The sequence below is a fragment of the Notechis scutatus genome, chromosome 4, assembly GCF_049901735.1.
Source record: "Notechis scutatus isolate UNSWTSFEM ecotype Mainland chromosome 4, rNotScu1.2, whole genome shotgun sequence".
NCBI lineage: Eukaryota > Metazoa > Chordata > Lepidosauria > Squamata > Elapidae > Notechis > Notechis scutatus.
The window spans coordinates 119,112,124-119,139,096 of NC_142012.1; the positions used below are offsets into that span (position 1 = coordinate 119,112,124).

Genomic DNA, 26,973 nt, shown 5'->3' on the forward strand with positions numbered 1-26,973 from the left:
GGATTCTCTTTCTTGATTTGATTTTTCTCAATTTCTATGTAATATTCCTTTCTTAACCCCCTTTGACAATTAATAATCCAATAAATGTAATCCTTTATATCTTCTATATCTGTAGAAAGAAAATTGTTATTGTTTTTAATTGTACCAGATAATACACCAACCAGGCTGATTTTAGGCAAAGATTGAATAGACACTGTCTTAGGGGACCAAAGTTTAGGGGGCATCAATGCCTCCATTCCTTATGAATCATTCTAAAAATGATCGGCAGGAGGTGGCAGCTTGAGTCAATGTGGGATTAGAGTTGATAGACCTTTGAGCTGGTACTGTCTACCAGTCTACTAAAATTTTGCTCTGATACTTTAAACATGGGTATTTTGCTTCTTACTAGAAAATTGTTCAAAATAATTTGCTTGTAGGGATATTTCGATTATTACAACATTATACCTAATATTTTGCCTTAAAATTTGATAGTCTTATTAGACATTAAAATAGCTCATTTGGAGATAGCATAATAGAAGCATTTTTTTCCCTATTTCTCTTCAATCTGATTGCTCAATCCAAAACATTTCTTAGCCTACAGAACAGATATGTATTAACCTCCACATCTTGTCACCAAAGGGTGTCAGTGGAAATACTGATTCTATAGTTAATTACAACTCCCAGCAGCAGTTCAGCTGTTTTTTTCTAGCCTTACAGTTCACCTTAGATCTATTCTTACACACCCTCTGACAATACTAATTTATTTTTGTGTCTTCTTCTGAATGATAAGTAATTTGAGGGCCAAACATTTACCATGTGTTTTCCCCCCTCAATTGTAGTATGAGCTCTAAAGATGGGAATCAAGCAGCAAATGATTACTCCAAACGTAGGAGTAGCAATTATTCTTGAACAATTTCTTATTTACTCAGTATTTTCCAGAATATTGATCCCAAAATGAACTTTCATTCGGGAGGACCTGGCACAGGAATGCTACATTGTAGTGAATCAGAAATATTCCAGCCTCATTGCTTTGCTTGTTCAAACTTCCTTTGTGCACACCACAGCCACTGAAGTACATACATTTAATTGTTACATTTGTCCATATTTTTTAAAGATTAGATGATATTCCTGTAACCTGAACATACGTTTTAAAACCACTAGTGTCCCATTCTCTTGTCTACATCTAGGTATCTAAAAGAACCAACGAATGCAGGTTTTGGGTAATAAAACCAGGAGTCTTGGTAGTGCAGAGGTTAAAAGGCAGTATTTCATGCAAAACTCTACCCACAGCATGGTGTTTCATCCTGACAGGGCTCAAGGTTGACTCAGGCTTCCATCCTTCCAAAGTTGGTAAAATGAGGACCTAGATCGTTGGGGCTGTATTAGGGTATCTGAATGAGTGTTTGAGAGACATAGTTTGTGAGTACCATTGTGACTATTTGTATTTATGTCTCTATACGTTTGTATCCAGTGGGAAAGTTGTTTGCCTGTGTATGTTTCTTTTCATGTATTTGGATAAGTGTGTTTGCATACTTCATATCCAAAAGCCTGTCAGAATATTTCAGGTAACAGTTTTTAGCTATTTAGACACATACATACAGCTGTGTCCCAGAAAGTGATTTAGGGTGGCATACATAATAATCAAAATGTAGAGAATGGGAAAACATCGATTGTTGTATTAAAAATAGGACTACAATCTCAATTATCTGGCAAATCTAATTGGTACCTGGTTAAAATGTGTTATTGCATCCCAACGTTCTTTTTCTTTTTTAATTGGAACATAGATTCTATGATTTTAATTGAAACATTTTCTTCTCTTCTCTCACCATCACCCACAAGCTAGATGTTACAAATAATTCACATTATTACATCCAACTCTATTCTCTTGGCTACAGTTGTAAGGAACTTTCAAATGAGATTTACTGCACAGTTTGATGATATGAACATCTGTGCCACTAAATAAATATTTGGATGGGAAACATTCCAGGAATCATGCAGAGATCAGCATGTTCAAACTGTGGCTGAATTTCCCTTTGATGTCATACATGGAAAGCAGTTCAGGTTGATAGCATTCTGAAATCCAGCATGGTCATGTTTGAGCACCTTGCAAGACTTACAAAAGAAGATTTTGTAGTGGAATTGTATGGCATTTAATTGATGACTATGCAGTACATACTTGCTGATCTATAAGTCATAAAATTCCAAAGCAATCAGCCTGGTTCAGGCCAAGGCAAAAATATATTGCATTCCTTCAAATTTAATTATGTCTTGGGCTGAACATTGATTGTAATACCAGTTGTAAGTAAGAACCATTTAATTTATAATATTTTTGGCAATTGACGTACCATATAATTACTGTGTCAAAGTGGGACTAGAAGCCAAGGTTTAACTCCCTTCTCAGCCATGGAAAGCCAGTCACTCTTTTTTTAATTCAATGTATCTAATTGGGTCATCAAACCCAATTGGTGAAATATTTATAAATGATTAGATTGATTTAATTATTTATTTTCTTGCTTTTACTCTTGAATTTTACTTTTTATAGCAAAAGTATAAACATGCAATGTTTTTTTGTCCTGACAGATTTGCTTCTTTTCTCTAATTAATCATTTATTTTTTTCAAACAAAATATGGTTACTGTTCTCATAAGATTTTATGAGGAAAAAATAGTGGAGAAATATTATGAAGGTCATTATGAGGAAGCAAGATTAAATCAAAATTATAATTACAGCATTTTTAAACTACTCCAGTAGCTAACTCTGTTTTTATATAGTACATGCATAGACATGTATATAGGGAGAAATCAAAATAAATTTTCAAATGGCAAAAATCACTGGCACAAGCCTCTCTGTGAATATTAAAATAGTTTTTAGAGATTTACCAAGATTTTTTTATTTGCTTATTTTTGCCTAACACATTCCTTATTGAGCCAACATTCGGAAGTATTTTGGCCTTCAAAGTACCATCTGAACCTTTTAGATCAGGGAACATAGCATTTTCCAAGCCCAAGTTTAATTTTGTCTTTTATTTAATTTAAATTAGGTTTTTTAATATATATTTCATTACTCAAATAGTGTTGCCCTATCCCACCAGTTATATGCAAATAGCTTCCACTAACTTTACTTCTACATGATTAAGTAAAATTGGATCATATGCAACAAGATAAATCTTTAGTGCTTAGTGCTTTGAAATAGTGTATAGTGCCTTGCTGTAGATCTTTTGATTCTATGGTGGTTTGACATTGAAATGAGACACAGGGAACTGTCTCTGAGAAAAATGCCAACCCTGAGAGAACTCAGGTAGCAGTATTTATTGAGAAAAACACAAGCAAAATACAGTATGCATATTCAGAAAACAATGACCTCAACAGGAGATTACTTCACCAGCATGAGAACACACAATCTTGGAAAGTCCCAGATGTTACCTTGCTAGGATGAGATCATACAGCCACGGAAAGTCTCATGGGAAAGTTTGGAAAGTCCCATGAGAAAGCACAACTGTGTATCTTGTACCTTGAACTTTCACCCATTTTCCTATTCCTTCTAAACTGGCAGAATCAAAACAGAATGAGGCACTCTGAGCAAAGATACTCCTACCCCCACCAAGAATGCCCACATCTTCCTAGACTTACTGCTAGTTATACAAAGGCCTTACAGAAAATGATAAAATGATCAATAGGTTATATTACCACATTCCCTCCTTTTTTATTTATTCAAAGATAGGGGGTGTTTTAGTGGCATAGTACACAGTTCCCTCATGACCTGATCCCTCACGCCGGAAGACTGAGGTACACATTTGTAATAGATTAGGAATACATTGAATAAAACAACATAATAAGATACATATAGCAATAATAATAACAACCCCTTGCAATAAGGAGCGAAACCATGATCCATCAGGAAGCCAGGACCACAGACTGTCCCAGAATGATGCATTAAACCCATCGGCTCCAGATTGATGCTGAGCAATACGATCTTCCATGTCCTGAACAGTCTTTGTAATGTTTGGCTCATAATTATGTATAAAAACACAACAATGCGAATGAATTAAAGCACAAACTCCTCCTTGAGCAGCTAACATAATATCTAAAGCATATCGATTTTGCAAAGTAACTTTACGAATTTCAGACATTTCTACATTAATCATCTTAATATTCTTTATAGTATCATTAAACATAGCAACAGTAAAATTATTTAAAATATGAATATCCCTATAGTTCATAGCAATTCCCAAAGGCGGGATGAGACCTCGAGAAATTTGTGTCCATAGATTACCTCCCATGGTTAGACCCGAATCCAATTCCCGGCGATTTCGGATCCGAACCTCAGGAGGTAATGTATCTAACTTATAGATAACCGGAATGACAAACCCCAAAGTACATGTCCCTGACCAATTTGCAGGGATTTGTCGATATGCCCACAGTCCACATAAAAACCAAAACCCTTCCAGCTGTACATAACCTTGTTGACTTGCCGCTTGCATCAGCTGTTTCATGTCTAGATATTGATACTGGCCAAATCGTCAGACTCATTTTTCCCATTTACCCAAGTTATGTTGTTCTCTGAACCATTTGTCCATAATAGTGTAATTGCAGACACTATGATTCCCCAAGAATTGTGAGTTTGTAATGTTTTGGAAACATAAATGTGCTGGAGACTGCAGTGCAGTCTTCACCTTGACTGTGAAGTTCATGGCATATGAAATGTTATGCTTTCCGGTCTGCAAAGTAGACCGATTAAATGGAACTCCATGTAGAGTCAGTCCTTCTCCCACTCTCCCAGGAAGGTGCATACACAACCAACAATTGGTGATGTTCAAGTTGTTGGCAGTTGAGCGCAAATCTTTAATGTAATTATTATCTATCCACAAATCATCGCCCAAATCTCCGGCACGCTGAACATGCTGTCGCTGCTCTCTCCGCACCCGAGCAGCCCAGGACAGATTAGGCAGAATCAGCAGGATCAGGAACCACAGATGCGCCATCCTGCTCCTCCGAAACTTCCTTCACAGGTGCCTGCGAATGATCAGGCCGAACACACCGACCAGGAACCCAACGAATTTGACCAAGATGTTCAACTGCTGCATAACCACGTCCCCACGTTATCAGCTCAGCAGGAACCCATGCCGGATCTGGAAGGAACCGCACCAACACCCGAGGTCTCACCGCATCTGTAGAAGGAGAAGAAAAATGCCTGCTGGCCGCTCAGGGGGGTTACCAGACAAATTTAAAAAATTTAAAGTATATAAAGCTAGATTTAATTGATCTTGAATCGCGGAAGCCCCAGGAGCTTCCCTCCTTTTTTATTTAATTTAGTCAACATGGTCTTGAGCGTGGCATACACACATTCACACGCTGCTCCAAACATCCTTGTAACAGCAAAAGCAATCTTAAAATATCAGGTGATATTCCAGGAGACAAATAAGAACCTGCTACAAAGGGTAACAAATTATACACATACAATGAATCCACTATTAAATTAAAATCCTGATTGTGAAAATTTTGAAAAGCCAAAACTACAGCAGCAAGTTCTGCCTGCTGGGCAGACTTCTGCTCTGAAGTCACTTTTGTATGCCAAATTCCAGATTTATCTTTCCAAACACAAGCACCAAAAACTTTCCCTCCATCAGTAAAAACTGTAGGAGCATCTGATATGCCCAATGGTATCCTTTCTTACATTTTGGGCACACTGATTTAGGGACGAACACCCTGTCCCATTGATCTCTTATTTTGCTGACTTTGACCTCCTCCAGGAGCCCGACATTGCGCTTTAAAATGTCCAGGCTTCCCACAATTGAAACAATTCCCCTTTTGAGCATGTCCTGTTTGTAAAGCCAGAGCTAAAGTTTCCATGTTAAAAGACTGACTCCCAACCTTCCTACATGCATTAATCAAATCTGCGATTTCTCGCTCTCCACTTGCTACCAGTGGATTTAAAATCTTTTTGCAATCTGTGTTAGCTTGTTCTACTGCTAACTTAAAAAGCAACTCTTTCTGGGCGAATTGATTATCAATTTGTCTTTCTATAGCCAATTTCAATCTGCTAATGAAATTTTCATAGGGTTCATTGTTCCCTTGTTTGATGTTAGTAAAGGTCTTCTCACCACCTTCGCCATCAGGGAGAGACCCTATGGCTTGAAAAATTATTTGTGGGAGAAGAATGAACCCTTCCTCAGGCATACCATCTCTCTGTTGTTCCACTGTTGTAAAATTACCAGCTCCGTAAAGCTGATCTGGGGTAACATTTGCTGTTCCCCTCTGGACTGCCAGCTGTCTCCATTTCTGATCTAACACCAAATATTGAGCTGGAGTTAAAATCATATTCAACAGAGCTTTCCAGTCAGCCGGAATCATTTTATTTCCATAACCAACTGCTTCTAACAATGCCTGAGTATATGGCGTTCTAACACCATATTCTTTTGCTGCTTGCTTAACTTCCCTCAAAATTCTGAGCTGTAAAGGCTTCCACTCCCGCTGCGGATTTAATGCAGCATCCATGACAATTTCTACTGGATTAAGTTGAACTTCTACTCCAAACTCCACCAAATCATCTCCTGATAGTTCCCCTCTATTCTTTGCTTCTTGAATAGCTGCAGTAACTGCATCCACCTGAACCCTTAAAGGTAAACTCTTATCCTCTGACAAAGTATTGCTAGCGCCAGACAGTCCCCCAGATTTATCTGGAGGTGCCGTCAGCGGCAACAAACGTACCGCATGGTAAAGCGGCAAACCTTCTTCGGGGGTGCTAGGAGCGGTTGTTCATAAGTAGCTAACGCATCCATAATCACTCTCCAGGTTAACAAAATTGAAGAAGGGGCACGAGGTTCCTCGTGCAAAAATTTCCCTATCTTTTCCAGGACTCTACTTTAATACTACCTCTCTCCGGATATGACTTAATATTTTTCCAAACATACTGTAGTAAGTCCTCAATTTCTTTCTTTCCTACAGCACAACCCCTACTGCCAATTCCAAACCCAAAACTATTCCCAATGATCCTCTCAATTCCCTGATGTGCTCTTTCTGAGCCTTCGAGAGATCTCCCCCATACTCACGAAAAGAATCTATCTTCGTCCAGCGAAGAAGATGAGGGCCCAGTCGACGTCCGCGACGATGAGTATAGGATGCGGAAACGTATAGCCTTCAAGCTATCACGTCGGGGTCACCATTTATGGTGGTTTGACATTGAAATGAGACACAGGGAACTGTCTCTGAGAAAAATGCCAACCCTGAGAGAACTCAGGTAGCAGTATTTATTGAGAAAAACACAAGCAAAATACAGTATGCATATTCAGAAAACAATGACCTCAACAGGAGATTACTTCACCAGCATGAGAACACACAATCTTGGAAAGTCCCAGATGTTACCTTGCTAGGATGAGATCATACAGCCACGGAAAGTCTCATGGGAAAGTTTGGAAAGTCCCATGAGAAAGCACAACTGTGTATCTTGTACCTTGAACTTTCACCCATTTTCCTATTCCTTCTAAACTGGCAGAATCAAAACAGAATGAGGCACTCTGAGCAAAGATACTCCTACCCCCACCAAGAATGCCCACATCTTCCTAGACTTACTGCTAGTTATACAAAGGCCTTACAGAAAATGATAAAATGATCAATAGGTTATATTACCACAGATTCATCATTTCAGAGTTGGGACACAGACACAGACACACACACAAACACACACACACCACCACCACCACCACCACCACCCAACAACAACAATAATGGTGAGACCAAAAGCTATGTTGAATATAATAGTCCAGTGGGACTAGACCTTTAGCGGGAATTCATATCTGTGCTCTGAAACATTAAGTTTTATTGGTTACATTCCCAAAGGGCTTGTTAAGGGATTAGTTACATTTTACCACATAAAATGTCTTTACCATAAACAAATGAAGATCTGGAATTCAACTTTAAGAAATAAATTCAAATGAAAGGCAATTGAAGCACTCTTTGGGAATAAAGATTTAAATGGGGAAGAATGAACAATTGATAGCCTATTAAGACTTGTAATTTCCTACTTGAATTATTGATAACATGTGACATTAGTCCTCTACAAATTATGATCTATAAACAGCTTGGAAAATATTACCTTTGCATTACAATTCAGATGAATCTAAGCTTATTTTTAATCAGCTGTCATAGACTTATTTTCATGGAGGTTGAATAGGTGTGAGAATGCAAGTTAGCAGAGACAGTATATTTTCAAACTAAAGAAACCTGAAAACTTGATGGGTTATAGGTAATATGACTTTTTTCAACAATTCCAACAACAAAAAGATTTAGAAAAATCTAAATCTTTCCTCACCAATTGATTAACAGTCATGGAACAAACAGAATTAATTAGCACGAGTTTGTTGGCTTAGCACTTTTAGAAGAAGTTGGGGTAAAAGTGAATTCCTAAACTGATTATATGTGTTTGTATATCTCTGTGTGTGAATTTCTTTTTTAGGAAGCCTAGGCAAAGCAGAAATGTTTATTTCTGTGAAGATGAATGGAAAAAAGATTAGCCTTTCTGTTTGACTTTTCATGTTTTATTGAGATAGTTTAAGGATGATGGATTAAAATTTATCCACATACAATTGTGGAGAGGTTAGCTACAATGTGAATGTTCTGTTTAGCTACTGCACTTGTTTGTTGGATTTATAGCCCACATGTAGGAATTCAAGGCAGTATATACTGTATAGTACTTCTCATCTGTTTTTTTCCCCTCCCATCATTGTAAGAGGTACCTTAGACTGTGATAAAGTGACTAGTTAAATGTCACTAGACCAACATCTTAATGAAAAATTCAAGGCTATTGTTTATATCTTGCAGTTTGGAAGAATAGTTGCTAAGTATGGTCAGATTAATGCTGATATTAACCCAATATTAACTTGATGATCCCCCAGTCTTTTATCTGCCTCAACATAGAGCAAGACTAAACCAAACCATGAATTGTCTATAACAATTCTACAAGATATTTATTTTCTGGAAGGGTAACACTCTGTTATAAAAAAGCATCATAAAATGTGAAACAGTAACTATTATAATTGGCAAATTTCAAAAATGTATTCCTAAAAATGTTAGTTGATAAGTTTTCTTCTGTATTTATGACTTCATTCTGGTGCCAGTCTGTTACTGAAGTTCAATTCACTACCTTTATCTCTGCTGCAATTTGCCTTGTAACCATACTGCTCAATTCAATAATTCTGTCAAGTGGTATATTTTTCTTCTTGACAAGGAGCCAAGCAATGATTTATTGCTTGAATGAACATTCTTTTCAAGAAAGCCATTTGTTTAAACATCAGCAAACCCCAAAATTAATTATTCATTTTATGCTAATTTTAGAAGTTTGTGTGCTTTAGAATAAGACTGCCAGGTATAATATATATATAAATATTAATCCTAGCTTGTGATTCTGAAAACTTACATTTTGTATTTAATTATTTCTTCCCCCTGCCAAAATGATTTAGTTTCTAAAGAAAAGCTTTTTCTCTAACCTTTCTTTCTCTTATATTTTCTCATCTTGCTTTAGAAGGTGGTTTAAAAAACAAACAAACAGTAACTTCATGTTGCTCCAAATCTATCTACATGGCAGGGGTTTATAGAAACCATTAAAATTATTGAGAAGGTACTGTGAGCCACAACCATAAATAAAACCTACTGAAAAAAGTCTTGTAAATAAGTGTTAGTGTGTACAAATATGTGGCAGACATCGATATACAAAGCTTATTTGTCATGTAATGTCAGGATTTTAGAATACTTCCTCATTTACACTTTTAAATGGGTTGTTTGATGTGTGCTGTTTTTTTCAAGTTATAGAATTTTAGGAGAATGAAGGCAATGTCAATATGAATAATGAAGTATTATAGTTGGAGTATATGGGACTGCAATATATAAATACATTATCCACAAGAAAAAACATAATATACTATATTATGTACTAGTATAATATACTGATACTATTTTTTTCCATGAAAACTTTATTTTCTAAAAAACGCATGTTTGATTTGATCTCAAATTTTATTTCTATGTTATATCTGTTCATCCCTTAAAAAAAAATCACAGACATAGTTATATAATTTATTAGAATTAATGTCAAATTAAGATACTAGAATACAATAAATACAATACAATACAATACAATACAATACAATACAATACAATACAATACAATACAATACAATACAATAAATGCAATATTTTATTTGGCCAAGTGTGATTTGACACAGAACAGGAATTTGTTTCCAGTGCAGAAGCTCTCAGTGTATATGTAAAGCAACATAATAATCATAATCTGTTGATATCAATCAGAGGGTGTTAATAAAAGGTAACAAGAAGGATAATAATAATATTACAGATGTACTACATAGATAAATATACAGAGACATTAGACAGTATTGTGAGAATAAGGTGTTCAGAAGAATGATGGCATGAAGAGAAAAAAACTGTCCCTGTATCTAGTTGTTTTGGCATGCAGTGCCCTATAGGGGCCTCCTGAGGGGAAGAGTTGAAACGGTTTATGTTCAGGATGTGAGGAGTCTGTGGTAGATACTTTCTCATCCCTCCATCTGACCATACAATAAACTGTTGTTTCCTATCTATCAAAAAGGACTGGAAGGCGGCTATTCTATGTCCCTCAACCATGTGTTTGTTTTTTTCATTTTTAAAACCAGTAGCTGTGTCTGCATTATGTCTATTTTGATATTTTAACTTGTACACATATGTACTCAACATGTTCTCATAAGATCCACCCAGAAGAAGAAAAATTATTGGAAATTGTTTTCCTGGAATAGGAATATCTGGGAAGGAACAAACACAGAGGAATTTTCCCAGAACAGTGTAGCCTGTTGTCAGAGACTCTTAGTTTGAAGAGGTGTTTCTAAAACTGCCTTAGAAGCAACTTAAGCATGTATAAAGATGTTCACAAATTTTTGTAGGATGTATTCCTACATCTCATTTAAAGCACTTAGCACTTTTTAGTTTTGTTGCAAATATTGTCTGCAAAATATCTCTGAGAAGTGCCCCCAAATAATATATAATTGAAATAATCAAATAAATAGTCCTATCAAAGCTGAGAATCAGTTTTTACATTTTTATATTTCTGAAGGGTTCACTATGTGAGACTATCAGGCGACCTACTTTCGCTAGTGAACTTTTCTGTTTTGTTATTTTCTTCTTCCTATTACCATTTTGTGTTGATTAGGATAATAATAAAAGTTGGAAATAGGATGAGTGGGAATGGGGAAGTTGGAAATCAAAGGGAAAAGGGCAATGCATTATTTCATTATAACATTTCTTTCCATCCCGTATTCTGACATTTAGAAAAACATAATATGCATGTCTTTGTTCATTAACATCTTCAGGGATTTTTTTAGCAACAGTTGAAAAGGGAGAAGGCAAAAAATAATATTAAATATAAACTAACCTTTTACCATTCAAACAACACAATATGAAATCAAAAAGAAACATTAAATGAAATAGATTTATCTAGATTTATCACACATAAAATGAGAGCCTTGTCATGTGAATATTCAATTTGTAACTACCTTATATGAAATTTCTTCTATCATATTGTGGTGGCTTAGATCTTATAATGATGATTTCATTGTTGCTAATCAAATTTGTTCCTGAATTTGTTCCAAGGGTGTTCCAACTATCCATTGTCATAATTCTTCATTGTTTACATTCCTTATATTCCACTGCTGTATAGGATAACAGATATTTATGAGCTATTGAATTAAGTTTTATGATGTTTTTTTGGTTACACATCTCAATCATCTTGTAGCTAGACCAATCAACTAAGTTTGAGAAAACATCCTTGAATAATTTATCAAACATAGATTAATGTTATTAATTAATTAAAAATTAATTAAATCTGGCCTTATCCTTGGAAAGCAGAATATTCTGACAGTCTTTTGTTGTCTGTATATGGCAAGGGTTTCATATGTGGACATCTATATAAGGCTATTTCCGTCCAAGACAAAAATCAGATGGAAGGCATGATGTGTTTAATGGAAGACATAAAAACAATAATATCTCATGGTATATTCTTAGATATGCATGACACTTAAATTACTCAAAACAACAAGAAAAAGGGCTACTCCTTCCCCTCTGCAGACCAGTTGAATCTACGTAGTCAGGGACTCTACAAAGCAGCAGAATTCATACTACTATGTGATCATTCAGAATGAAGCAAATGCCCTTAAAGCTGGTTTCAAGTAGACGGGAAAAGAATGTGGTAATCTTATGTACTATTGCAATACCTCTCCTTGATCAACATATTTGACTAGTATAGTAATAATAGTATAGTATAGTATAGTATAGTATAGTATAGTATAGTATAGTATAGTATAGTACAGTTCAGTACACATTGTTTCCCCGAAAATGAGACTGGGACTTATATTAATTTTTGCTCCAAAAGTTTCATTAGGGATTATATTCCAGTTTGGACTTATTTTCGGGGAAATATGGTACTAATGTGTCAGTCTGGCTGACAATCTTAACTGGGGTTTATTTTTGGGCTAGGGCTTATATTATGAGCATCCTGAAACATCATGCTAGGACTTATTTTCTGGTTGTCTCATACCACACATAGTAAAATTCTTGATTCACTGTAAGATGATAAAATTTGTCTTTTTTATATCAAGACCAAGCTGATATCAAAGAATATCAAGGCATCAGTAATTTTACTTGGTATGCCTGACTATCCTGATAGAAGTATGAACCATTATAACTGAATGTACTTTACCTCTTTTTAACAGAAAAACTATTACCTCTTCTCCTTTTTCCCCATGCCACCATTCTACTAGGTAAAAGTAAAGTCTACTATTAGAACTTTGTCTAAATTGAGAAAATGTAGCACAAACTAGAAAATGAAACTAACAGCGAATATAAATAATTCATCCAAATGCAACAGTATCAATGAACAAAATTAACATAGTAAAGAGGGAAGCACCTTGTCTCATCCCTCAATTAATTATAGTTATTAAATCCTAATTCAGAAGAATGGTAATTCTATTACTGTGTTTCTCCAACAATACGCCCCCCCCAATAGGAAGACCCAGCATATTTTCTAGGCATAAAATGAAATTAAGCCCCCCCCCCCCAAATTTAGGCCTAGTTTAAAACATGTGAAATGGGGGGAGAAGGCAGGGGGGGAACTTGACATTAGGAGTGCCCCGCAGGCAGCTACGCCTCACCATCATCCACTACTAACAGCCAATCATGGTGGAGCACAGAGGGCTCCCTTACCCTCCCTTACCCGAGTCAGCAGGTGGGCGGCGTCGGTGTGGATGTCTTGCAGCATTTCAGCCTCTTCTCAGGCCTCCGTAGCTTCCACGGTTCCCACCGGTGCTGGCGTCTCTCTTGCCAGTGCCGTCTCCAACAACAGCGTCTGAGTCGCTCCCGCTGTCTCTGTAACAACAGGAAAAAAACATTTTGAGGTACTTGGGAGCACCGCATGCTGCGTTTTGGTTTAATCCCGAGTGGCTGGGTGGGCATGAGAAGAGCCTAGCAAGAGTCTCTGCTGCTGCTACCCTTGGTGCTCCAGCCTTGGGCTCTGCAAGTTTGCAAAAGTCCCGGTGTGCAGCCCGTTCCTGCATTCCAAGCACCCAGGCCGAGCTGCAGCTGTCCCTCTCTCACCAGCAGTGTCTCCAATAACAGTGGCAGCAGTGGCGGCGGGAACCATGGAAGCGTTTCAGCCACTTCTCGGGTGGGGGAGCCACCTCCTTAACTTCCACGGTTTCCGCCGCTGCTGCCGCTGTTATTGGAGACGGTGCTGGCGAGAGAGGGACAGCTGCAGCTCAGCCTGGGCGCTTGGAATGCAGGAACGGGCTACGCACCAGGACTTTTGCAAACTTGCAGAGAGCCCGAGGCTGGAGCACCAAGGGTAGCAGCAGCAGAGACGCTCGCTCGGCTCTTCTCATGCCAAAGACAACCGCTCGGGATTTAACCAAAACGCAGCGTGCGGTGCTCCCAGGTTCCTCAAAATCTTTTTTTTCCTGTTGTTATGGGGACGGGGGGAAAGCGGGAGCGACTCAGATGCTGTTGTTGGAGATGGCGCTGGTGCGCAGGAGGGAGAAGAAATTAATTCACCCCCAGAAAAGACATCCTAGCCATTTTTTCGGGGCTAAAAATAAAAATAAAAAAATAAGGCCCGGCCTTATTTTGTGAGAAACACGGTATGTTGCTAGAACTAAACAACTATTATTTCTCTCAATCTCTGTTTCTCTGTGTGTCTTTCTCTGTGTTTATGTCTGTGTTTATGTCTTTGTCTCTCTCTGTCTCTGTCTATCTATCTGTCTCTATCTGTCTCTATCTGTTTTTCTCTCTCTCTCTCTCTGTCTCACTCTCACACACAGACATAGTCTTCTCAATCTTCTGACAAGATTCTTATCCAAGTTTTCTATCCAAATATTGAGAAAATTGTCTACAGAACCTCAACATTCAGGTGCTCATACAAAAACCAAAGAAAAAGGAAAGTTCCCCATATGATTTTTTTCTTCTTGTTTCTCAAAGGGGCAATTCAAACCCCTTTTGCACGTCCTTCTCTGAAGTTACTCCATTATCTGCTTCTGGTCTGGAATTATGTGTTTCTAGGGTCTGGAGATGGGAATATCTTCTCTTCCAGGCCTAAATAGCTGCTACTAGTTGTGGTATATCTATTTTCCCTGTTGTCAAGGTTGAAATCATATTCCCTTTTCTGCCTACCTTCTAAAATCCTCTGCAATCATGTCTCATCAGTCATGATTGACCTGCTTTAAGAAATGGTCCTATGGTATTGGTTTTAATTTACTAGATCAATGTAGTACTAGTATTCATTTTTGTTACTTCTTCTATCATGAATTCAGTTTTGGAGGTCGTTTTCTGTATTTCAATGTCTGGGTTGTATGGGGTTACTAAATAATAACAAATGGCAGGTTTGTGTGGAGGTATTGGTACATTGAACCAATACAATGCCAAGCAATAGATTGAACACTGCAAAGTTAAAAAAATGAAGAATCTGAAATATTCTATTTTTATTTCTATATTCTGTTTTCTGTTATCTTAAGCTTTGAACTACAAAAATCTGATGATATGCTTTCATTTTAATGCCACTATTTTAAAAACAACCTGAACTTGTGTAAGGTGTCGATCTGCCTGCTAGATTGTCATATGGCATTCCCCCAGTGGCTGTATATGTCTGACAAAGACATGTGCCAATTAAGGATTGTAAAGCACTAAATTTCATCACTGCCCTCCTAGGAAAGCTTATCAGTGGCAGCAGGATGGCTGCTTGTGGAAGATATCAAATTATGTTGCTGTTCTGCTCCCTGAATAGGCTTATAAAATTCTCACAATGAAAATGGTGAAATGAGGGGTATTGGAACACAAAACATTTCTTGATACAAGATGGCAATAAACTAAATAATGGAGCCAGGCTAGTAGTATGATAGATCACATATCAATCTGTTATAGAAGTTAAGCAAATGGTCAGCAACAAAACCTATTAACCTGCAATGCAGTACAGGAAAGCCCCTCAACAATTACATTATTCAATGTGTAACTATAGCTACAAGTACATCCCAATTCTAAATGTTTTGTAATGAAATAGCAAAAATAATCAGAAGTATACAAATTCTGCTGAATTAATGACTTTACATGGGACAGGAACTCATTACCCACAGATTGGCATTTTTAAAAAAATGTAAAAGTGGTAGACTGAATAATACATTTTAAGAAACGTTTGGATTCTAAGGTTTTCCTGAGAACTCTCGGATTTCCCTGTCTTCTTGATGGTGAATTCAATCACAGCCCTAGTTGGAATGAGGAAGTACCTTAGGAAAGTGATGTATTTTTTTCTCCTACTGACCAAGTGAATAGTCAGCCATTAGTTCAGAATGTTCTATAAATCTCTTGCATTTAGATAGAAATTAGATTATAAGGGTTACAATCTTTTCAGCTGTTAGGCACTAGCATATAAATGTATTATTCCAGGCACTCCAATCATGTTTTTTAATTAACAACACTAAACTTTAAGATTACTGTCAAATCCAGACAGAATTGATAATCTTTCCCTGGGGAGGATGCTGAAATCTCATGAGATTGTCAGTATGATATGCTAAAACTTAATGAGATCCTTCCTTCCTTCCTTCCTTCCTTCCTTCCTTCCTTCCTTCCTTCCTTCCTTCCTTCCTTCCTTCCTTCCTAATCTATGTCTAGGAATGTTATGAGTTCATGCTGTGAGGCCAGTCTGTACACCATAATATCTCCATGTCTATGATTAGAATTATTATTTTTATAATTCGTTTAGTACAATTGTATTATAAAATACTTGTTTCTAGGAGGGAGTAATTGCCAGAATGAATGATTTTTGCCCATTAATTTTTGAACAAGACTCATCTACGCAGAGCTCTTAAAGCTACAGCATCTGGGGTACAAAATCCAGACAAAAAATCAGGTAGAATAAAGAAACATAGAAAACTGTCTTTTTTAGTGTCTTGTCATCATCTGTATTATTTTCAGGCTGGATCCATTAACCCTAATAGCACTGCCTTAAGAATCTCTGTGCTGGTTTACACTAATACCATTTCAATTTGTTCAATAGGTAAACCAAGTTGTCTGTCTGTCTGTCTGTCCCTTACTCCCTCCCCCTCCCCTCACTATCACTTGCAAAGAAAATGTTGTTTGTTATGGATACTTGTTCAGGCAGTACCCATGCCAGTTAAGCAAATGCTTAAGCAATTTGTTTAATTATATTAAGCACCCATTAACAGCAGCCTAAACTTTCCCCTGGGCTGTATCAGTGGTATGAGATTCTAATTGTTAGAAGACTAACCAAGATTTTCTCCTTGTGTCTGTAGGTGATTTTAATTCTGACAAAGTTGTATGACTACAACCTGGGAAGTATCACAGAGAGCTCATTGTGGAGGTATGTAGAGCTAATAATTACTATTTTCCTTTAAAACAAACCTTCATTAACCTTAATTGATTTTTTTAATATGATGAAATATTTGTATAACACTCTATATGGTCATTTGGGGCTGTTCTAATTCTTTAGAAGCAGGGATGTCAACACAAACACATTCTTTCCACCCAACTACTTTCCCCAAAGTATAATCTAGAGTGCACTTTGTGGAAGCCCAGTTGAAAGGAATTTAGTTCTGATTTAAAAAAAAAAAATCACAAGATTTCAGTGTCAGAATATTTTAAACAATTCTACAAATTTTAACCCAAGTTCATAATGATTTCTTCCTCAACAAAGTAGCGGTGAGAACATTTCTCCTGTTTTTGAAGGGTTTTTTGTTTGTTTTAAGCCTATGTCTATTATTTTTTCAAAAAGCCCTAATCCCATGTTAAAAACAGAGATAGCATTCTTTGAGTGCTAATCCTTCTGTATTTTAGAGGCATGAATATAATTTGATAAATACAGTACTTCAGAAAGTACCTGTCAGATATACTGAGAGAAAATGTTTCAAAGAACCCGGTGACTGGTCTTCTTGCAGCCAAAGCCAAATAAAGCCACCAAATAGTCCTTGTTTAATGACCTCAATTAGACCAGCAACTTTGTCACTAAGTGACACTTCCTTTAAGCAAGATATTACATGATTGCAATTTCTCTGGTAATATCACACTACTAACCAGAGCATACAAAACATTTGCTAGACCAATACTCGAATACAGTTCATCAGTCTGGAACCCTCACTACGTATCTGATATTAGCACAATTGAGAAAGTCCAGAAATATTTCACAAGAAGAGTTCTCCACTCCTCTACTCGCTGTAGAATACCTTATGCCACCAGACTTGAAATTCTAGAACTAGAAAACCTTGAATTACGCCGTCTTCGGTCTGACTTAAGCATGGTATACAAAATCATACATTGCAATGTCCTACCTGTCAATGAATACTTCAGCTTCAACCATAACAACACAAGAGCACACAATAGATACAAACTGAAAGTAAACCGCACCAAACTTGATTGCAGGAAATACGACTTCAGCAATAGAGTGGTCAATGTCTGGAATACTCTACCCGACTCTGTAGTTTCTTCCCCAAACCCCAAAAACTTTAACCTTAGACTGTCTACTATTGACCTCACCCCTTTCCTAAGAGGTCTGTAGGGGGCGTGCATAAGCGCACCAACGTGCCTACCGTCCCTGTCCTATTGTTTCTCTTATTCTTTTATTTTTCTTGTATGTGACCATTTCATGTATTCACAACTATGTATACATTTATACTTATTATCTTGTAAACAATTGGCAAATCAAATAAATAAATAAATAAATAAATAAATTTGTGATTTTATTGTCGCCGTCATTGATTTCTGTTTTGGAAGCCAAGTATAAAGCAATGCAAATGTCAATCGTATGACTGTGGAATGCTGTGCCATGCTGAACCTCTGCCTGACTGTTACCTATTTTAAATGCAATGAAGGTTTCTACAGGCAAAAGCATGGCTACACCATGGGTTCACCTGTGTCTCCCATGTGGCTAATCTCTACATGGAAGAGGTAGAAACTTCTTCACAATAACTTCCAAAGTGGGAGTTAACAGAAACCTACACCACCGAGCTGAAGGGCTGCCTACCAGCAAAGATGGGAAACACAGAGGACTAAAACACATCAAGGAAGCCCTCAGAACATGTGGCTATCCCAACTGGGCCTTCATCAGATACCACAAAAGATCCAGCAGGAGCTCCTCCATAACAGACAAAGAAGGAAACAATAAATGAAGCAATGTTGCCATTCCATACATTGCAGAAATATCTGAAAAGCTCAGGAAAATCTTAAGTCAACACAACAGACAGGCACACTTTAAACCCAAGAATACACTAAGGCAGAAGCTTACCCCAAGGATAAAGCCCCCAGACACAAACTGAGCTATGTGGTATATGTAGTACAATGCAATGAGACATATAGAGATCTGTACATTGGGGAAACAAAACAACCACTTCATAAACACATGGCAAAACATAAGAGAACCCATCGAGACAAGATTCAGCAGTCCATCTGCATTTAAAAGACAAAGGACACTCTTTTGAAAACAACAAAGGCCACATTTTGGACAAAGAGGACAGCTGGTTTGAAAGAAGGATCAAAGAGGCCATCTATGTCAAAACTGAACAGCCCCCTCTTAACAGAGGGGGAGAGATACGACATCATCTATCTTCAGTTTACAACACAGTCTTTTCAGCAGTTCCCAGCAGTTCCCGCACTACTCAGGTTATCCTGAGGACACAGATAAACCTCAAAGTGGCCTTAATGACTCTCTAAAACAAGGGCGTCCAACTTACATTGACACCGTGGCATCATATGACATATCAGGACTTTTCCCCCCTTCGCTAAACTGGGTAGGGGTGGGCCCAGCATGTGATGCATCCAGCTTACAGGCCATGAGTTTGAAACCCCTGCTCTAAAAGAAGAGAGAGCTGCAAATGACCAGCTCTCCCCACCATCCAGTCAGAGCTATAGAAGGTTCTTGGATAAGAAGCAAAACATCTTCAAAGAAAAACAAGAAAATCCAGTTGCCTCTTTGGGGCAACCATGACCTGGATGATGGAAAATCTCGATAGATAGTCACAACAATAGTTAGATTCTATTCAAAGAATCATCCGGATTTGGATCCATTATATCCAAAGTCATTTGATGGCTATCCTGGTAATACTTCAGACAATACTTTTCTACTTGATTAGCTTTGTGTATGCAACACAAAGACATTAATGATGACCGCCCCCTACCTCAAATTGGCAGACTAGAGACTAATAGTGAAGGTTTTGAATTAGGCAGGTAGTAATAATGGCCTTAAACCATTCTGTCCTGATCTCTATATATTTGGGCTGGAGTTTTCTGCATATGTTTGAATAGAAGAATAGTTCTCCATTTTATTCAGATCCCTCCTTTATTAGTGAAGCTGCATTAGTATAGTTTCTCTTTAGATCTTCTGTATAATATTGGTATAAATCAGTGATAAGTACTTGAGCAGCCTTGAATGCTACACAGCTTTTAATCCTACAGGGCAAGCATTTCTGAAAATATTTTAGGATCTTCTAAAACTAAGGTTAAATAATCTTAAAAATAGTGGGAAAGTTCCAGTGCTTTTAAAAAGGGTCTCAGGAACTGCTAGTAGCCTACTCTTAACCAAAATCATAGAAAAATATTGTCTTCAACTGATAAAGTGAATAATGCAATGCAAGGATATTTCCAGAAATAGATAATTTTATAAAAGGGTGTAAAGGCTTGTTCAATATATAATAAGTCAAAGCCTTAATTTATCTTTTGCCTATCAGACCAGTGAAATGAAATATAGTAAGTTGTTTTTCCTGACAGATACTCTCTGCCCTGATATTCCCATATCCATTAAAGATTTCTAGTAGGTAGAGTGTTTTTTTATTTCAGTGAGATGTTAAGACAAATTTTTAAAGATGTTTGACAAGATGCCACGGGATGCTGTTCCTTAGCATGTTACTTTATTTAAGCTTGGTAATTCTACACTAACAATATCGAAAACTGAATGAAATGAAAGGAATAATAACTTATTGCTTTGATGGTTTGAACTCTTTCAGGGTAAATAAATCCTAATATTTATTTATTTCAAAATAAATATTAATCCTAAAATCTTGATTTTGTTGTTGAAAAAATTGTGTTCAATTTCTGAAGGCTGAAGAGAGTAAGGCGGTAGCACTTTTGGCCTTTCCCAGATAGTGATTTAGAATCCTTATGACAACATAAATTAAAAATAAAGCAGTATCTTAACACTCTTATTCAAATTTCATGGAAAATTTACAAACAGACTATTTTAAATCATAAATTTTCTACCATATCACATATTTTATATATTTTACTTTGAGATTGGTACCATTCATAATATTTTGAAAGTTCCCAGGTTGGATGAAGATACTTTTAACATGACTGATTGGAGTGGGATTATTTTCTGACAGATTCTCTTACATGGCATTGAAGGGTATATGATACAGTGGATGACCAGTTGGAAAGGCACTAGGTCCAACATCCTGTTCAGTGCAAGAATTCAAACTGAAGCATCCAGATGGCTGCGTAAACTGTGTTGAAACATTCTTTGAAAAAGAATTCACAGCCTCCCTGAATAATTGTCACATTTCTCTTGGTGTTGAGAGATTTTGTTCTCTGTCAGAAACTCTCTTCCTATAATTTAAATTCATTAATGTGTCTTCTACTATTTGGAATGAGGGAGAGAACAGATCTTGACCACGTCTTGGACATCTATTTATATTTTATGCTTTTGAGCCATTTTTTAACCCTGCCCTGCCCTGTAGATTTCTTGATAAGGTTTTTCAGAAGTGCTTTGCTATTGTCTGCTTCTTAGGCTGTGATGGAGTGATTGGGCTAAGACCCAGCTGGCTTCATGCCTGAAATGAAAGTGGAACTTGTCTCCAGATTTCTAGACTGATGCCTTAACCACTATACCATATTGGCTCTTTATTGGACATGCATTCAGGAATATAAATATAAATCATGTTCTTCCTTAGTCAGCGTCTTCCCTTTGTAAACTGTCCTTTCCATTTGCTGATTTTTGCATTTACTTTGGAAGGCATCATGCACAATTTCTTTTTGAACTGGAGTGTAGGCTGTACCCTTGACAATAGGCTACAACAACACTATTGCTTTTATTTGTTTGTCTATTTATGTTCATTCAGATGCTCTCTAGTGTGTTGTCAAGTTCATTCATTTGCATTTCTTAATACAGTTTTTTTTTAAAAAAGAACCATAAGGAGTAAATCCCATTTCTCTTGCTCCTGGTCATTTTGCTTAACTCAGTTCAGTGGTGATATTCTATCAGTTTGGCCCGGTTCAGCTGGTTCAGTTCTGAGGATCATCTGTGAGTGAACTGGTTCACTCCTATGATCAGCAGCTTGCCCTCCCACTCACCCCAGCATATATTGACCTTTATTTCCTGCTTTTCAACCTCAGCTGCTTTGCACGGCACAGCCGATTTCCATGTGTCAGCTGTTTTACACACAGGGCTTACAGCAGAAAGTGAGTTGCAAACACTGTGCACTGTGCAAAACGTGTGCTCACACCAAACCGGTAGGAATTTTTTTTGAAACCCACCACTGACTCAGTTGCTATATTCCAATAATGGGAATAATCTCATCGAGCCTCTGTTGCATATATTAAATCGTAGTTAACAACCATTTTGTTTATCAACACAAATAGAGTTCTAGGTCATGGAAAGTAGTAGTTTTATGATATTCTGCGCAGATTCAGGGTAGGGCAGAAAGAATGATCAAGTAATAGGAAACCCCAAGTATGAGCAATTTGACAGCAGAACAAATTAACCAATTAATCTTCCATTCACAGAAAACAAGCATTTGTCTCTTTCAAGGAAGCTTTCATTCCTGGAAAAAAAACACCACAAGAATCTGAGATCTAAATGGCTTATAGCACTCTGAGGTTTTTGTTTTTTTTAAATTGTAGGAGTATTAGCTGATTGAACATGGAAGTTGTGCACATTATCCTTAGTTATGGATGGGACATTCCTTTTTTTAAAGTATCAGGTTTCCATTTCTTAACAGATTATAACGTGTCGTCTCTTGTTATGTTGTATATCACTTCTACTTTCTTTAAAATCAGCAGATATATCCTTCTATAAAATCAACATTTTTCTACATTCTTCTTCTGCTTCTATAAAATTGAATTTAATGAGATCACAGCCAGTGATTAATCAATTTATAGGACAAAGTCCATGAAACAAGCATGAAAATCAATTGATTTCTTTGAAGTTCTCCTTTAGACTGGTGTAAATGGATTTTAGTGCTGGATGTTCAAATTATTTGGCAGTTGTCTCTGTCATTCAGAATGAATTGAAATACAAATTTAGATAGTGATATCTATTTATTAGCCATGAGTTTGAAGATCAGAAATTGTGCATGAGCTTAGGACAATTGTCTCTGAAAATTCACTGATAATATTTAGTATATGGCTTCAAGGCAGAGATACCTGTTTTATATAACTGTGTAAGATTTTTTTTTCTCAGTTGATTGTATTATTTGTTTAGTAGCAAATCACTCTATTGAAAAATAACTTTTTGATACCCCTAGGCTCACTTACTTTACAGTAACTTTTGGTATTATCTGTTAAGCAATAAAAATATTAAAAAATAAATCATAAAACATTTTCAGTGTTCCAAACTTTACACTTAAGTGTTCCTCTTACTCTGTGCCCAATATATTTCACGATTGCAAAGAATGAAAAAAATATCAAGAAAGCTATAAAATCATAATCTAGATACTTCTAAATAATACATAAATTTTCATTTTACAATTTTGAGATGATCAAAGCCACAGCCATTGGGATAATACAAGCAATATTCTAGTCTTAGGTGCCACACATTTAGAGAAAAAAAATTCAGTCACATATTAACTTGGCAAATAATAGATTATAAGCTCCGGTTATTTAATTTGCTGGAAAAGATAAAATGGCAAAAGGTCGTAAGCTCTACAAAACTGCCTTGCACAATGCTATTATTGTGTTTGCCATTCTGCTTTTAAGGGAATATGGAAGCTTTAACACAAAACATTTCCCTTGGGGACAATATAATATCTTATACTCCTCAGGATATATAATATTCATATTTTGGTTAGGCACATTGGATGGGATATACCTGAAGATCTTTCTGAATCACATTTAAAGGATCAACACTATTGTGTTAACTAAGTGTGACTTGATCCTATTACTCCCGTTTTTCTTTACTGATCGCATTCTTAACAAAATAATTTGAGCAATTATTCTTCTATTCCCATTCCTTCCGGATTGTTTCTTCACTTTCTTCATTTTTATGATCACCTTTCCTAATTTTCAAGTTTTTAATATAATCAAATGATCTTGCAATCATGGTGATAGACAGATTAGATAGATAGATAGATAGATAGATAGATAGATAGATAGATAGATAGATAGATAGATAGATAGATAGACAGACAGACAGACAGACAGACAGACAGACAGACAGACAGACATGTAACTTTTGTAAGCCAAACTTTGGGGAGGAAAATTTCCTACATACATAGTCCTGAATTTATAACGTCAATTGAGTTCAAAACTTTTGTTGTTAAGTGAGACAGTTATTAGGTGACTTTTGCCTCATGTTATGACTTTTTCTTGCCACAGTTGTTAAGTGAATCATTGCAGTTCATTGTATATTGCAAATGTGTGTGTTTAGAAGCATTGTTTAGTAAAGAGGACAAAACCATTCCTTCCCGTATTTGTGTATGCTTGGTTTGAGAAAAGACCAATTACCTGGCATTCACTAGCAGCAATCAGGAGCAGAGGCAACTGACATTCTGCTGACAGAGCATCAGGGCTGAGTTCAAGGGACTGGAAACAGAACCATTACAAAACAATGAATCTGAATTGTTTTGTGGTTCACAATGGTGGCCCTCTACCTGCCTCCCATCATATATATACTTAACTAATGCCAACATAATATGGTCTACCTCCACCTCTCCCAATAGGATCCTCATTCCCAAACTCAACCACCTCCCCAAGAAATAAGACCAGGAACTTCTCAGTATCCTCAACACACATCCCTAGGAGCATACAGTTCTGCAGCATTTTAGCCCCACAAATTTTCAGTGTCAACAGGGTACCCAATTCTTCTTTCCCACACAGTATCAGAGGGGAAGGGGAAGAGGGAAACTGAGGAAGGGAGGGAGAAAACACATTCAAACATCCAAACACATACAGTCTCCCTCCTCTGCTACTTCCCCAGCAGGTGGAAGGCTTCCCTCATTCATCCGCCACCAATTCTCTCCCTGGCTCTTGCTCAGGTGTAGGATCCAGCCCAAACATCCAATACATTTGGAGCTACACTATTTTCTTCCTTCCTTCCTTCCTTCCTCCTATTATCTTTTCATCTGATCTTACAGGTGAAAGGCCTCTAGAATATCCTGTCTTTCTGCTGTTGCTCCCCCATCTGGTCACTGCCCACCATCCCAAACTGTAACATCCCACAAAAACTATAGGATGTAATACAGGGGGAGACCCAGTGATGTTAAAGGCATTTGCCAACAGGAACTCCATCAGCAAGTCTCAAGTTTTCCTCAAAGTCAACAAAGCAACCACAAGCAGCCCACGTTTTTCCAGATTGTCCCACAGTCCCAAACATCCCTCAGTTCCCACAGTTGCTTGATATTCTTTTGCCCCATGGCTTCTCAAGTGGAAGGATATGGTATTAGATAGGCTATCAAGTAGATATTGGGCAGGCTGGGCCCCTGGGCAGTGGTGATTTTGCTCAGCAGATTGGTCAGTTCCTTATTGTTGCAGATAATAAACAGCTACTTCTAGCACTCACTTGCAAATGAGACCTCCATCAGTCCTCCATAGCTATATGAATCCACGGAAAAGACTGCACAGCTTTTTCAGAGCAATTCAGTAATGCAGTAAACTGATGCCACCAAGTGCTGCCAATGCTGCAAAATGCTGTAAAACAACATTTTAAATCAACGTCAATAAGATCATTCTGATTGCCATGTTTTAATAAAGAGTTTGGAGTCCATTCACTGGACTTCTTGCTCTCTATTACTTGATTTTAATAATAGTCATCATACCCTTGCCCATTTGATTATAAACTGAATGACTATGAAACTCAGTGAGTAAATTCACATTGTTCTAAATTAGGACTCTGGGTCAAGCACATATGGCATATGAGCTCTTGAATTTGCATCTTCTCATTAGCCATCTGACTGCTATTGCAGTGGTAGTCAGATGGCTAATTTTGGCAGTATGATTTTCAACCAATTTAAAGCATGGAAAACACAAAGCAGTAAATCTTATATAGATATTTTAAAAATAAAAATAAAATAACTCCGTCAAAGGAAAACCAACTAAAATCCTGTTCAACTCACTGTCTTACTCACTATGGCCTAACCTTTAGCTTTCCATTCACCTCCACATATAAAGTTATCTCATTCCTTTAAAACTCTAAGCTTAGATCATGCTTTGTTGAAGCCATTGCATCCACACAGAATGTTAACTTGAACCATTTTACAAATCACAACAGATAGTTCACTAAATAAAAATTGAAGTAATGATATTAAGGTTTAATATGTGTGACCCTCCCATAAATGCTGAAACAATTTGCATAAAATTATAAACTTATATATAATCTAGAAACCTTTTGTTCATAAGCAGTCCCAGTGATAGTTCAATTCTCTTTTATAAGCTGGGAATCAAACCAGGGTTTTCCAACCTGGTTATATGCACTTTGGTTTGACTGAGTATGATTTTAAATCTTCTCTGATGAAACAGGCTTACTCATCCTTTGCTATCCTATAAAGTGTGTACCTTTGTGTGAGAGAAAGAGAAAATACCTGACTCATTTGTCAGTGTGTAGCATCTTGGGTATAACCAAAATAGTCTTATTAAACTGCATTCCATTTAAATTGAAATCCAATAAATTACATATATTATTTTGCAACTCTTCCCAGCATTTCATTCTGATATGCACTAATCAGTTATCAATATGCATATATTCTGGTATAAATTTCCATGCATTTTTAAAGATTTAGTTCTAGCAAGCAGATGTTATATAACTAAAACATGTATGTTATAAACTATACATGTATTCATTCAGTCAATACAATCTGAATCTATCCTCATATTTGGGAACCCTAATAAAGTGAAATAAAAGCAGAATTGTGTAGATTATTGTTTACAGTTGCTTAGTAATTTAGCTCAAAGAATTTTCTTTTAACAAGTTCTTATACTTGAAATATTTCACCATAAATAAACAACATGGAACTGAGGTCCTGTGTAGATAAAAAATAATAATCCATTTATTTTGTACTTGATTATTTGTTTGGCTTAGGCTGAATCAGCAGTTTATTTAAAGAGTATAAACAGCATTGCGTAAAGTTTCCCCCCAAAAAAACATATATTAAAAGAACGAAATTAAGACAAATGAGCATAAATGGATTGGCCAGCATAACACCCTTTTTGAGAAACATGGGCAGTCTAGAATACAAAATATAAATAGATAAATAAAATCTAACCCACCC

The 26,973-nt window shown here is 36.8% G+C and overlaps 1 protein-coding gene across 5 annotated transcripts in view; it reads left to right on the forward strand.

The window, feature by feature from the left end:
* The window catches only part of LOC113412787 (VPS10 domain-containing receptor SorCS1), a 432,049-nt gene that overhangs the window by 117,546 nt on the left and 287,530 nt on the right, over positions 1-26,973 (forward strand). For all 5 annotated transcript variants that reach the window (XM_087964588.1, XM_087964591.1, XM_087964587.1 and 2 more), the window contains exon 2: positions 16,804-16,871. In XM_087964588.1, coding sequence (XP_087820714.1) covers positions 16,804-16,871 — 68 coding nt within the window. The remainder of the gene's footprint in view (positions 1-16,803; positions 16,872-26,973) is intronic.